General features: G+C 44.9%; 1 protein-coding gene across 1 annotated transcript; it reads left to right on the top strand.

Annotated features, from left to right (window-relative positions):
- The first annotated feature begins 6,395 nt into the window (after positions 1-6,395).
- Positions 6,396-11,656, top strand: LOC4331246 (inactive leucine-rich repeat receptor-like serine/threonine-protein kinase At1g60630). Its single transcript, XM_015769771.3, has 2 exons — positions 6,396-8,117; positions 10,529-11,656. Exons 1-2 carry the CDS (start codon positions 6,734-6,736, stop codon positions 11,215-11,217), a joined length of 2,073 nt encoding a protein of 690 aa, XP_015625257.1. The 5' UTR covers positions 6,396-6,733; the 3' UTR covers positions 11,218-11,656.
- Positions 11,657-14,528: the final 2,872 nt, after the last annotated feature.

The following is a 14,528-nucleotide window of genomic DNA, read 5'->3' as shown; positions in this document are numbered from 1 at the left end:
TCGTGTTATATGGGGGCAAACACGCCCAATACCCATCGTTGCCATCAAAATTATTTTGGTTTTCTCAAAAAGAAAAGGTATTACTATGCCCACCCTCTTTCAAACATAAAAAAAGAAAGGAAAGGAAAAATATTCTCTTTTTATTTTTGAAAAATCTACTATGATACTATGAATTTGGTTTAGCTTATGTAGCAGCTGTCTGGGTACAACTTTCGCTAGCCTTTTAGTTTTTCCATGACATATTTGAGGGTATAATTTCATTTTTATATATAATCTCCATATTTGATGTTGAGCATTTATTTTTTTGCCTTTGAAACAAATGACAAATACGGTGAAAATGCTAATGCGCGTCGTGCCTTTCTATTTTTGCCTAATTTGTTTTCGAATCGGGTCAACATTCCATTTTACACCTCACATCGTGTGGTTTTTTTACTAAATCCAAATAGTTGCATGCGTGCTTGCGGCCCAAAATATGCTCCTTTTGCCTTCTGACCTTTTTCATTTAAATATTTCTATGTAAAAATATTTACACTTTAATATTATTTATGTATAAAGTTTATATATATTTCATGTATATGTATATGTATATAGTTTCCCTACAGGTATAAAGTTTTTATATAAAAGTTTTATGCATACAAAAATTCTATATGTGGTGTTTAAAACTGATGAAAACGAATATGAAGTTTGCGCACGTAAAACGAGAAGCCACTAGCACATGATTAATTAAGTTTTAATTATTATAAACTTGACAAATGTATATATTTGATATTTTAAAGTAACTTCTGTTTATAAAGTTATCACACGAAACGTACCGTTTAGTAGTTTGAAAAGTGTGCTAATCGGAACTGAGATAAAATCTGAATCTTAATAAGAAAATAGTAAGGTGTTAGGTTGATGAGTTGCATGTAGCTCATAAACCAAAAACTTGGGTTGAAAGGAGAAATGCGCACGTGCGTACGTGTCTACACGGGCTATGCGCGCACACACTTGCATTAGAGCGGTACTAGATACGAAGGGTGTGTTTGATATAACATGAACTAAAGCGGTGAATTTTTTATACTTATGAATCACGTGATATCATAGGCATGTTTTTTAAGCTCTTACAATAATTTTGTAAAAACTTTCTTCATTAGCATTTCTTAACCCATCAACTTTATCGTCTATGTTCTCGAATAATTGCCATAAGCTCGATTTCATCAATCACGCATCATCAAGAATGCACTCTTTACTGGAACCCAAGTGACCAAAATAGATATTCTCTCGAATAATTATATTAACTTGAATAATTATATCAAGAGACGTACTCCGTATCAAGTAGTAATACTCAATTTGATTTATAAAAATAGTTATCACTACATTTCAAAGCTAAGGCCGTGTTTAGTTGCAAAATTTTTCTTTAAACTTCCAACTTTTCCATCCCATCAAAACTTTCCTACACACACAAGCTTCCAACTTTTCCGTCACATCATTTTAATTTCAACCAAACTACTTTTGTGAACTAAACACGACCTAAATAGACATAGCACAGTGTACAAGGCATAGCACCATAAATGGAGCCAGTGCTCAGTGTAGAATACTACTCCACTAATAATTGTGTGCTGTGGAGTACTACTAAATTGTTGCCACTTATTCGGCATCAATGCTCCCTTTTAATACTAGGAAGATGGTTGAGGGTAAAATAGAGAGAAATTTGAATAAGAGATGATTGATGGGGTAATTAGTACTCTAGAATTGCTATTATTTTGGGACAAAATTTGAATCCTAGAAATACAATTATTTTGGGACGGAGGTAGTATGTTTTTTTGAATAAAAGGTTTACCCGCAGCTTTAATAGAATAGTTTGTCTGGCTGCTTTTAATAATCTTACTTCCAACTGTATATATATAGATAACACGTGCCTAACAATTTAGAATTATTAGATTTTCTAATTATAGGATTCTAATGAAACTATCTAATCTAAACTTATAAAGTAAGAGAAGTATTGGTCCAGATCCAGTGTTTTGTCAGCAAGAGCCGAGGACAAGGAAGGCAGAGAGAAGTGAAAAATAATAGTAAACGGGCCTGAAGGGCCTATTCTTCGTGCATCGATGACGGGCCGACATGTGCCTAGTGGGCCGATTTTCACACAGTGGACTGCCTGCTGCTTACTGTGCAGTCGAGTTTTGGCTGACGGTGACGGGCACCGTTACCATACATACTACTACTACTAGCTGTGTGGTTGTAGTAGAGTGCTCCCTCCGTCCCAAAATATACCAGCCTTGTACTGGATGAGACATATCCTAGTACAACGAATCTGGATATACTCCTATTCAAATTTATTGTACTACGATGTGTCCCATTCAATAAAAAATGTTATATTTTATGATAGAGAGAGTAGTAAATTTAAATCTAACATAGATTATTTTATTTGATACTTTGCTCATAGTATATCTTTACCAATTGATTTATTTTAGCAGCCACAATGATAAATCTTACTTCCTCCGTTTCACGATGTAAGACTTTCTAGCATTGTCCACATACATGTGTCTAGATTCATGTATATGGGCAATGCTGGAAAGTCTTACATTGTGAAACAGAGGAAGTATTAAGCTTTCAGAGTTAAACCACCCCCAAACACACACATCTAGGAGCACCCTTTCCTACATATCCATACAAGACAATCCATCCCATCAAAAGCCTAGCTTGTACATTAATCAGCAATCATTTGTTACTTGGGATCCGTTGGTAGAACTCCTAAATTTAACTCCAAAAATTATGTCTAAAATAAAGTTGTGAAGCTACCTAAACCTAACTTTACATATTTAGTTCATTTTATGAGAGAGCTTCACTTCCATTTATAGGTGAAGCTAAAACTGTCTAGCTGGGCTCTAGCTCTAGAAGAAGTGGAGCTGGAGCTCGAGGTGTGTCAAACAGTCACTTACTATACCTATGCACGACTTTCATCTATCCGGCAGCCAATGAATTTTGTATCTTCCCCTTTTATGTACTCTTTGTGATAGTTTCTAATGCAGTGAATATGGATAAAAATTACAAGGTAGCATTACGTGGACGTAGAGCCAACTATAGTCTGTTGATTGTTGTACTTCCGCTAATACTTCTGCAGGTAAATAACCAAACGATACTATTAGGATGAAATCTTTTGAAAGCTGGTGGGCTGAGAGCAGGTACAATAGCAAATTATTAGCCAGCTACGAAAATATTTTAATGAGATAAAAGATGAGAGAGAATAACAACGGGCTACATATTTGTAGCCAGCTGCAGCACAGACTCCAAGACGCAATGTGTATATAACAGGTGGGACCATATACTAATAGTGTAGTAAACAATTATTATATGATTGGTTATTAGATTAACTATAAATAAATTGGAGCTAATAATCGGCTATACTATTAGGCAACATATCCTATGCACACGCTACCTATGATGCACTCATGCACTCAGCCTCCATAGACCCTCCGATTTCTATCCAACGGATACAAATCTTAGGTGAGCATTTTTGCAGAAAACCGCCCGCATCCTACACCTAAATTTACAGGTAACCCCCTCGCTTGCTTTTCTCCTCTCTTGTTCATTCTTCTCCCCAGATCGATCCCCAATCCTCTTCGTGCTGGGCGACGGTGGCATCTCCAATCGCCCTCGCCTACATGCGCGTCCTCCTATCGAGGCTGGTGAGCAAGCGGTGGCCGTCCGGCGCCCTGTCCAAGCGCTGTATCTCGCAGCCACATGGTTGTTCTCTGCTCGTGGCCTGGTTTTGCCAGCTATATAGGCGTGGTGGTGGTGGTCGTCACAACGGCGGGGCTCGCGCTGACGGCATGCAGCGCATTTAGGGTGTTTCTCTTCAGGTCATTAGCACACGATGTTTGATTGGGTCAAGGATGATCAATTAGGATGAATCGATGGCTTATGGTTCTCTTTTTCTTCTTTGCTGTTAACTGAATGCAAAAGATTTTGTTTTGATTTCTCCATTCAAGTCTTATACATAATTTGAGGTGCGGCGTTTTGTGTTAACTGGCTGCGAACAGTCGTTTTGTGCTATTGTCATGGATTCAGATGTCAATATAGCATCTGGTGTAAAATATATTGATATTGTTAGACTGTTCCCTCTCTTACAGAAATTGCAAAACACTGGTGACAGTGAAATATTGCTGAAAATTGAATTGTGATCTGGATCAATTTCTCTTCTTGTTTTTGTCATCGATTGGACACTGGTCTCCTCCTCCATCGGCAAGGTCACTGCTTGGAGGTCAGCCGGGCCGTGACCCTGCTTGAGCTAGGCCATCTCAACATTCAGCTGTGTGTGGATGGATACGCAACCGTCGGTGGCCATGATGCAGGCACCTCAACAAGAAGGCAGCGCGTGCATCAACGGGGCGATTGGGGATGCTGCCGTCGCCCAGTCCTACCTCGAGAGAATTGGGGATCGATCTGGGGAGAAGGTTGAACTAGAGAAGAGGAAAGCAAGCGAGGGGTTTACCTGTAAATTTGGGTGAATAATGCGGGCGGTTTTCTGCAAAAATGCCGCACCTAGATTTGTATCTGTTGGATTGGAATCGAAGGGTCTACGGTGGCTGAGTGCATGAGTGCATCATAGATTCATAGGTAGTGTGTGCATAGGATACGTTGTCATACTATTGGCTAACCTTGCTCGGAGGTGAAAATAAACTCACGAGAAGAATCTCCTACTCCAGCACCGAGTGCAGGGGAGGGGATGGGGTGGTGGTGGTGGTGGTCGGTCAATACTCCACTGGGAGTACTGGAGACCTGGAGTGGAGCACAGGAGGACAGAAGCACAGAAATTAATGCCAGGCTTTGGAGAACCCCGAGGAAACGAGTATGCAGGCATATCTTTGACTATGGAGTAGTAGTATATTCCACTGTAGTCACTCCGTATTATACTATTATACTAGCACTCCCTCTCTTCCATAATATAGTAATATAAATAAATAATATTATATAAATAAATAATATTATAGAACGGATGGAGTAAATATGGTACTTAATATAAATAAAATTGTTACTAAATTGTACTAGTAAGTAAAAAACTTAAATATAACTTTTACCTATACAAATGCTATTCAAACGCACAAGTACCCACTCTAGAAACGTTGGCTGGTATGTCCATCATCACTTAAAAAATAGCTGTAAACCTGAGCATAAATGCGAAGTCTAACGCTTAAACCCCGTTGTCGAAACAGTTGAGCTACATTCCTTTGGCATACTTAGGGGCTGTTCACTTTGTTGTCATTTTCAAACTTATCAAATTTGGTAAAATTGTTAAAAAAAAGTGACTACATTTAGTTTGCTGTCAAATTTTAGTAACTATATAAGAAGTTACCAAAATTTTGGTAATGCTAAAATTTGGTAAAGTTGAAAATGGCATAAAGTGAACATGCCCTTAAGTAGAAGCTGATTCATTTATTCTTGTTGCACTTGCTCTAAGAGTAAGGATAATGGTAGAGCTCACTTCCTATTATTAGCCCATCTTAAAGCCAATATATATAATAGATTAGCTATAAGGTTGGCTACAATATTTTCTTCTCCTCTCTCTATCTCTTAATTATGCATTTAATGTATTTGTCTTGGATCTTGTGATAAGCTAGCTCTTGCATAAGAGCCAACACCCTTGATTTTTCACTACCTCTCTCCTCCCTAAGTTTATAGTAGGCTTATAGCTCACTATTATACTTGCTCTAAGGCCATTCCTAACCCAATGATTAGGATGGTGTCCATAACATTAAATAAGTTGCCACCTAGAATGAAAATTGATATGGCAAGTGAATAAATGAGAAAATAGAAGGAAACCATATTTTGCATGAGACATGGTTTGTACACAACATCCAAGACATCATATGAGATAAGTAGCATTAAATTTAAGTATGTAATAGTGATGTTTGTATTGGAAGAGTAGTGTCTAGTACTAGTTTCTTAATGATGTGGAGCTTATGGAAACTATGTCTAATGTCTTGGATTGGAAATGGCCTAAATTGTTAAATCATACAAGTCATCGTGTTAGTAAGTTTGTCGTAAAAAGATACTTCTGCAATTTCAAAATGTAGCTAACTAGTATAGGATGGGATATTACCTAGTGATATAAATCTGGACATCCCATCATGTACTAGGTATCTATATTTTGGGACGGAGGAAGTACTATTTTATAAGTAATATAGTTATAGTGTTAATTTTTTTTAGAAAATATAATTAAAAAGGAGATAGTACAGTAGTAAAGACACATAATAAACATAACAGTGTGTGTTGGTTAGTAAATCGATGTCCTGTGTTCTGTTGTGGGACTTTTAGTAAACAGAGCAGCCAGGGGAAGGGCCCAGGCCCAACTAACAATTAAAGGCCCAGTTACCTGCATCTTTTCCCTTCTTCCCTAGTCTTCTCCTCTCCTCGGTGCTCAGTTCCTTCACGTGCTCCAGAGCAGCGTGGCCATGGCGACCGCAACGCGAGCTCCAGCATTTAAACCCGCACCCGTCCCCCGCTTCCCTTTGTTAGTTAAGCTTTCCCCTCCCAATTAATTAAGTTTAGCTCTTATCAGAGCGAGAGAGAGAGAGAGAGAGAGAGAGGGAAGAAGAAGAAGTGGAAGTGGTATGTATGTGCCCATGTCCATTGCCGCAGAAACAAACTGTAGCAGCAGCAGCAGCAGCTAGTGAAGTACTACAGTACAGTAGTGAGGACTTAATCAAACGGGGCGCGCGGGGTGCCCCCTAGCTCTCCTCATTCCACCACCATGCCCACCCCGCCATCGCCATGCCTCTTCTTCCTCTTCCTCCTCTTCTTCATGTGGTCGTCTCACTCTCACCTTGGCGCCGCCTCCGACGCGGACGCGCTGCTCGCCCTCAAGTCCGCCCTCGACCGCTCCGACCGCCTCCCCTGGCGCCGCGACACCGCCCCCGCCTTGTGCTCCTCCTGGCTCGGCGTGCGCCAGTGCTCCCAACCTCCCCGGGACAGGAGGGTCACCAAGCTCGTCCTCGAGAACCTCAACCTCACCGGCGTCCTCACCGCCACCCTCCTCGCCCCGCTCTCCGAGCTGCGCGTCCTCAGCCTCAAGTCCAACGCCCTCACCGGCCCCATCCCCGACGCCCTCCCCGCCGCCCTCCCTAACCTCAAGCTGCTCTACCTCTCCGCCAACCGCCTCCAGGGCCGCATCCCGCCCACCCTCGCCCTCCTCCACCGCGCCACCGTCCTCGTCCTCTCCTCCAACCTCCTCCATGGCGAAATCCCCACCTCCCTCACCACGCTCCCGCGGCTCACCTCGCTCCTCCTTGACGACAACCGCCTCAACGGCATCCTCCCTCCGCTGCCGCAGCCCACGCTCCGGCTGCTCAACGTCTCCGCCAACCGCCTCTCCGGCGAGATCCCCTCCGTCCTCGCCACCAAATTCAACGCATCGTCCTTCCTCGCCAATGCCGACCTCTGCGGCCCACCGCTGCGCATCCAATGCGCCGCTCCGACCGCGCCGGCGGCCGCGGCCGCATTCACGCCGCTCCCCCCGCCACGCTCCAACAGGAGCCGCCGCGCGAAGAACGCGGGCATCGTGGCCGGCGCGACGGTGGCGGGTGTGGTGGTACTGGGAATCCTGGTGGCGGCGGCGGTGATGGCGTCGCGGCGCGGGAGGAACAAGCGCGTGGCCGGCGACGTGGATAAGGGAGCAATGCCAGAGGAGGAAGAAGAGCAGCAGCAGCAGCAGCCGCAGGCTCAGCCTCGGGAGGAGATCAATGCGTCGGCGTCGGCGTCGGCGTCGGTGGCATCGGAGAGGAGGGGGGGTCGTGAGTTCTCGTGGGAGAGGGAGGGGATCGGGAAGCTGGTGTTCTGCGGCGGCGTGGCGGAGATGTACAGCCTGGAGGAGCTGCTGCGGGCGTCGGCGGAGACGCTGGGGCGCGGGGAGGTGGGCAGCACGTACAAGGCGGTGATGGAGACCGGGTTCATCGTCACGGTGAAGCGCATGCGGGAGCCGGCGGCGGGGGCGGCGGAGCTTGGGCGGCGAGCGGAGGAGCTGGGCCGCCTCCGCCACCCAAACGTGGTGGCGCTGAGGGCCTACTTCCAGGCCAAGGAGGAGCGACTCCTCGTCTACGATTACTACCCCAATGGCAGCCTCTTCTCCCTCCTCCACGGTAACCTTCTTCTTCTTCTTCCTCCCTTCTCCCCCACCTTAATTACTACTCCTACCATTATTATTTGTCTTTTTTTTTTTACGATTCATTCATCCATGTTAGTACTCCATAATTAGCTCTGCTATCTCCTTGTACTCCACAATGCAATGCACACAACAAGTGAGAAATGGGATCTACCTACCTAAGTACTACTAGCCACTGGATCACTGCATTCATGTACACTAGACAAAATCGCTGCCTGCCAAGGCCAGGATCACAAAACAAAAAAAATTACAGATCAATGGATCCATGACGAACCAAAGAAACAAGACAGATATGTTTTTCATGGTTGTCATCTTTTCTGTTTCCTGTTGGCTAGCTAGCTTCATCCCAAATACTTACAGTTGTTCAGTCAGGATGCATGCTTCTTTCGTGCATTGCAATTACTCCCCTCCCCTCCCTCGCTAGCAGAGTAAAAAGGACGGGCTTTTTCTTGGCTGTTGCCTTGTTGCAATTCCACGCCTCGCCTCCTCCTCATGCTTCACCATAAAGTTTGGGTACATGCGTGCTGCCTGCCTTGCCCGTCCTTTTATTTACAACAAGCTGCTGCTGCTGCTAGAAAAGAATGCCAAGCCAGCCATGTGCCACGGAGATCCCTACTGCTCCACTTTTAATTCATGCAAGCCCCGCCTGTATGTAGTATAGGAGGAGTGAGTAATTTGGAGAGTACCAGCAGCTAGTACTTCCGTATGTTATGTACAACGCAATATAACTGTGTGCCATCCCTTTTCTCTTCTCTAGTAGTAAAACCATTTCAAGACTTTGATGGGATCATGGGAAAATCGTGAAGTGAAAAACACTTAAGATTAAACCATCTTCATGCTAATTACTACTCTAGTCATGGATATATCACCATAGAACAACCAGATTCACTTGAATATTTCTCTTGTCTTAACATCGTATAATATTTGACTGGTGGGAGGATATGGGTGTGAAGAACCTCATTCTGTTTCAGCCTTTCAGAATGGAAAGCCCATTGACTAAAAATTGCTCCTTGTTTTCAATGGAAGAAAATAACCTTCCAATATGTGCCACATAGGGTCTTGGGAACATCTCCCATGAAAACAGGGCATAATTTTAGGACCCGGAAAACTGGTGGTAAATGATAGAGCATATCATATGAAAAGTTAATTATACTAACTGCTCTGGATAATAGGAACAGATAGTCAGAGCCAACTGTGCATCAACATGGCTGGTTCCGTTCATGTGTCACTGAGCTGCACTAGTTTTCATTTCTTGCAAGTAAAAATGCATTCCTCTGTACTGCTGCCATTCTATCCATGCGCTGAACTTTTTACCAACTTGGTATTAGCAGTACTGAGGCCCGGTTTAGTTCCCAAAACAAAAACTTTTCACCCATCACATCGAATGTTTGGACACATGTATGGAGTATTAAATGTGGACAAAAAAACCAATTACATAGTTTGCGTGTAAATTGTGAGACAAATCTTTTAAGCCTAATTACGCCATGATTTGACAATGTGGTGCTACAGTAAACATTTGGTAATGATGGATTAATTATGCTTAATAAATTCGTCTCGCAGTTTCTTGGCGGAATCTGTAATTTGGTTTGTTATTAGACAACGTTTAATACTTCAAATGTTCAAATGTGTATCCATATATCCGATGTGGCACCCCAAAACAAAAATTTTTGCCATCTAAACCTGGCCTAATATTGGTTTGGTTAAAGCAGTGGGTCAATGGTCAATTGGTCACTACACTCTGCATTGAAATATTCCATCCACCATAATGGGCATGCATGCAGTCACTCATTCATTCACAAGCAAACTTAAAGCCCCCAGATTAGTTGAGGCAGTCAAAGGCCATGCTTTCATGCACGACAGAACAGGGCCTATCCCTGTTCTTGTAAAGTTGTAATGGGTGGCTTGATCTGAGGCAGTAGACCCCGCAGCACCACTGTGGCTTGGTCTTTCCTCTATTTCAGGCTCTCATCAAAATCCCCTTCTCACAAGGACAACAGTATGCAGATGTAGACAAGCAGGTAAGTGCTTGTGAGCATGTGGTCCTGATCTGAATCTGAGCTGCAGTAAATAATTGCTACTAGTATACTTCTGCCGTTCTGCGTATGAACAAGAGACTAGGCAATCGGACAATGCTGCATAGCGCCATGCCCTCACACACACAGTCACAGACAAGCGCGGGCTATGCCTGTTGAAAGTTTTTTTTTTCCTATTTTGTTTGGATTGTTGAAAGTTTGTTTCATGGTGCATTTGCAATTTGCAAGCCTTATCTGTGCTGTGTACATCCTTTTTAAATGTAGAGCATGTATTTTAATCCATTTTGTAGGTAAAAAGCCATGCCGTGTTAATGGAATAAAGTTTAACCAAATTCAAATTTATGATGCACAATAGGGTCCAGCAGCCGGACGTCGAGCAAGGGGAAGCCCCTGCACTGGACGTCGTGCATGAAGATCGCGGAGGATGTCGCCGCCGGGCTGGTGCACCTGCACCAGTCGCCGCCGGCTGGCATCGTGCACGGCAACCTCAAGCCCTCCAACGTCCTCCTCGGCCCCGACTTCGAATCGTGCCTCACCGATTACGGTCTGGTGCCCACGCTGCTCCCCTCCCACGCCGATCTCGCCTCCTCCACGTCCGTCCTATACCGAGCGCCGGAAACTCGCACCGCCCATGCCTTCACGCCGGCGTCCGACGTGTACAGCTTCGGCGTGCTCCTCCTGGAGCTGCTCACCGGGAAGGCGCCGTTCCAGGACCTGATGGAGATGCACAGCGATGACATCCCGAGCTGGGTGCGGGCAGTGCGTGAGGAAGAGACGGAGTCCGGCGGGGAGTCCGCGTCCGCTGGCGGCACGGAGGAGAAGCTCGGTGCGCTGATCAGCATTGCGGCGGCCTGCGTGGTGGCGGACCCGGCGAGGCGGCCAACCACACCGGAGGTGCTACGGATGGTGAGGGAGGCAAGGGCGGAGGCAATGTCGTCGTCGAACAGCAGCGACCGGTCACCAGCGCGGTGGTCAGACGCCGTGCAGGTGCAGATGGGCATGGGGGTGCCGCGAGATCAGGGAGAGCTAGGAGGACTCACCTGATCGATCGATCAGCAGCTGATCTCATCCTGATCAGCAGCTGATCATCGCCTGGCTGGCCGGCTTGTTGTTACTTTACTTCATGTACCGTAGCAGCAAAAAAAGTGTAGTTACCACTCAATTTGTCTTGGCTCAAAGAATGACTCATTCTTCAGGCAACACTTTTTAAATACCAGGGGTCTTTGATTTGGGACTTGTGTAGGTTTTTAGCAGGGAAGGGTGGGGCATTGGGAGATACTCCTAGCTTAGATAGGTTCAGAGATGAAGATTCTCTGGGCTGGATCTGTCTGTAAATCTTTTTTGGATTGTTGTAAACTTGTCCTTTTTATTTTTTCCGGAGTGGAGCTAAACTGGTTTATGTGTCATCCTGTGCTTGTTTATCTTCCAAGTTGTTGTAGAAACACAAATCTATAATCATTACAGTTTGCTTTTACTAACCAAATTATATACTCTCTCCGATTGTTTTTTTTTTATCATTTTTAACTAATCAGTGTCATATATTAACGATGTACTCCCTCCGTCCAAAAAAAGAATCACATCCAACACTAGATTGGTTTTTTATGGGAAGAAGGGATTAGGTATTATATAAAAAAGAGTATAGAAAGCACAAGTATATCCAACAGTACATGTCTTTAAAGTATTGGATGATCAGGTATTCATTAGGGGAAAAAATAAAGCAGAAAATAAAATATTTGTGATGAGGAGGATGTGAGTGGAGTGTTTTTGTCCTGACCGAAAAACCCTCGGGCCTCCTCGGTCGGCCCATCTTGTAACAGGGCCTGCCCTGCCACGCCCAACAATTTATGAATAAGTCAAATTTAGGTACATTTTGTCATCGAGTTTGAATCGCATCCTTAAATCGCAATATCAAATATAGTATGTCTCTTAACCTACAAATATCAGAGTACCTAAAATCTTAGGGTAGTATTGTATCTGGTTTTAACTGACGTGATGAGTTGACTATGGCCAACCTGGTTGAGTTAGTGTATGACTCACATATCAATCACATGAAAAATATAAAAGAAAGAAAACCATCTCTACCCCTTTCTCTCTCTCGGTCTCCCCCCACTATAAAAGAAAGAAAACCATATGCACAAAGCACCTCTCTCTCTATTCTGATCTTTGGCAACGAGGCACGGGGAGGCAGATGCCAAGGATGGCGCAGCCGGCGAGGTCGAGGCAAACACGGCCAACGACATCGAAGATGAGGGCAAGGACGTGATCACTAGAGCGGGCGGGCGCGGGAAGGCGGATGCCAAGGATGTGGCGGGGGGTGTGGGGAGGCAAGCTGAGGATGGTGTGGTTGGTGTCCCTCCTTCGTGAGCTTGAGCTTGAGATCCGCCGCTGCCGCATCAGTGAGCTCAAGAAGGCGACAGTGGTCGGCCGACAAGGGAGCTCAATGCTGACAGAGAGGGAGTTTGACGCTGATGGAGAGGAAGCCACTTAGACAGAGATGAGGTCACCGTTGTCTTGCTCCTCTTTTGTTAGCCACCGGTAGCATCTGGGGAGCGAGAAGGGGAAGGAGGCCAACCATTGGCTGGAGAGGAATGTTGTTGCCCGCTCCTCCGCAGCCACCTGCGCCTCTGCACGCTCGTCGAAGTCCGCTCGCTTCTCCACGGGTCGCCTCCGGCCACACACACTCGCTCTACCCGCTGCCTATCACCTTGTTGTCGAGAGGGATATGGGGATAAAAAAATGGAGGTTTGTCGCTGGCGACATTTGATGAGAGACAGAGAGGGGAGAGAGAGGGTGAGATGGAGGACTTGGGAAACGACCAATGCTATACGTACGATAAAATCTCTTACGATCAACGTACGATGCTTCCAACATGTTTTCATGGTCTAATCGTACGCATACAAGACAGGATCGTAACAAAATCGTACCAATTTTATCATATGTATAGCTATTTCCTTAATGAAACACTGACATATGAGGCCCTTTATTTTTAAATCTTTTTGTGTAGTTCACATATGAGCCTATATTTTTTTAATTTTTGTTTTGCTCATAACTTCACGTGGAATATGGACCAAATCAAACCAGTACCTGGTTTTACGGTTGAGAGATAAGATTTAAACTTGACCGTTACCGTGAGGGATCTACAGTGAACTTTTCCAACAATTTGTCAACGGTCAGCACTAACAACTAGAGAGAGTAACACGAAACGCAAGCATGATGATGCTGCGGCATGCATGTAGTGGTAGGAAGGAGTACTAGTTTGTCTGATTTAATTGGAGTTGGTCGGCGTCAAAATCTGCACTGCAATCGACCTGGCACGATCATTCTTCTTACTGTCAAATAAGAGTATTATATGGATCATATTAATCTAGTGATTTTGGCTGGTGTCAGTATGAGATGTATGCCAGTCACACACACATATTACATTATATACAGAGAAAACGGGAAAAAAGAAATCGATCGTCAACTTGGGGTTGCGTTTTGATAAATATGAAAAGCTACTGATCCGCTAGCAAGCTAGATAGTCGCCTCTCAATGGGAGGGCATCGCATTCACATCGAAAGAAGAAGAAATTGATCGATCGATCGAACATCGAAGGTAGTACGTACGTAGCACCGGCCTGATCGATCATGGCGCGGCAGCTGCCCCGCACGGGGTCCTTCTCGGGCGTGTGGTGGAAGCTCGGCGATGACGCCGACGAGCAGCGGCGCCTCGCGGACGAGGAAGCCGCCGTCAAAGCCAGCATCCAGAGGCGCCACGCCACCGCCCGCGTCATCCGGCGCACCATTGCTTTCACCTCCTTCGCCCTTGAGGCAGCTGGATTATTCGTTTATGGGTTGTGGACGGCGAGAATCAAGACTGCTGCGAATAAAACGAAGAAGAAGAAGCAGCTACTGCTGGGTGTGCTGTTGTCCGTGCCCGCCTTTGCTGCCTTGCTCTTCGCCGCCATTGCCCGCTTCCACAAATTCAGTAAGTCCTTAGTTCCTCCATCGATCGTCAATTTGTTTCTTTCTCAACCTTAATTGCGCATGGAGTGGAGGCAGCCACTGCATAAATCAATAACCAATGATCGATCGTCAAATTAGTTAATGTCGATTGCAGTTGACGCCAAGGACCAGCAGAAGCTGGATCGGCTTCGAGCAGAGAGGAACAAGGCCAAGATGGGCCACTCGAGGGGAAGCCACCACAACATGCAAAAGCTCCTCCTCACCCACAATACCCAGGTCCGTCTTTAATGGATTACTAGTACTATTAATTTGCTTTGCTTAATGAAGATAAGCTTTTCCTCCCTCAATGTCATATCCATGCATGCTCATGAATGATTCATATTTCTTTCTTACTCCTGATTTACTAATACT

Source organism: Oryza sativa, chromosome 2, assembly GCF_034140825.1.
Source record: "Oryza sativa Japonica Group chromosome 2, ASM3414082v1".
Lineage (NCBI taxonomy): Eukaryota > Viridiplantae > Streptophyta > Magnoliopsida > Poales > Poaceae > Oryza > Oryza sativa.
The sequence above is the reverse complement of the archived record's forward strand: the minus strand, read 5'-3'. Positions and strand labels throughout refer to the sequence as shown.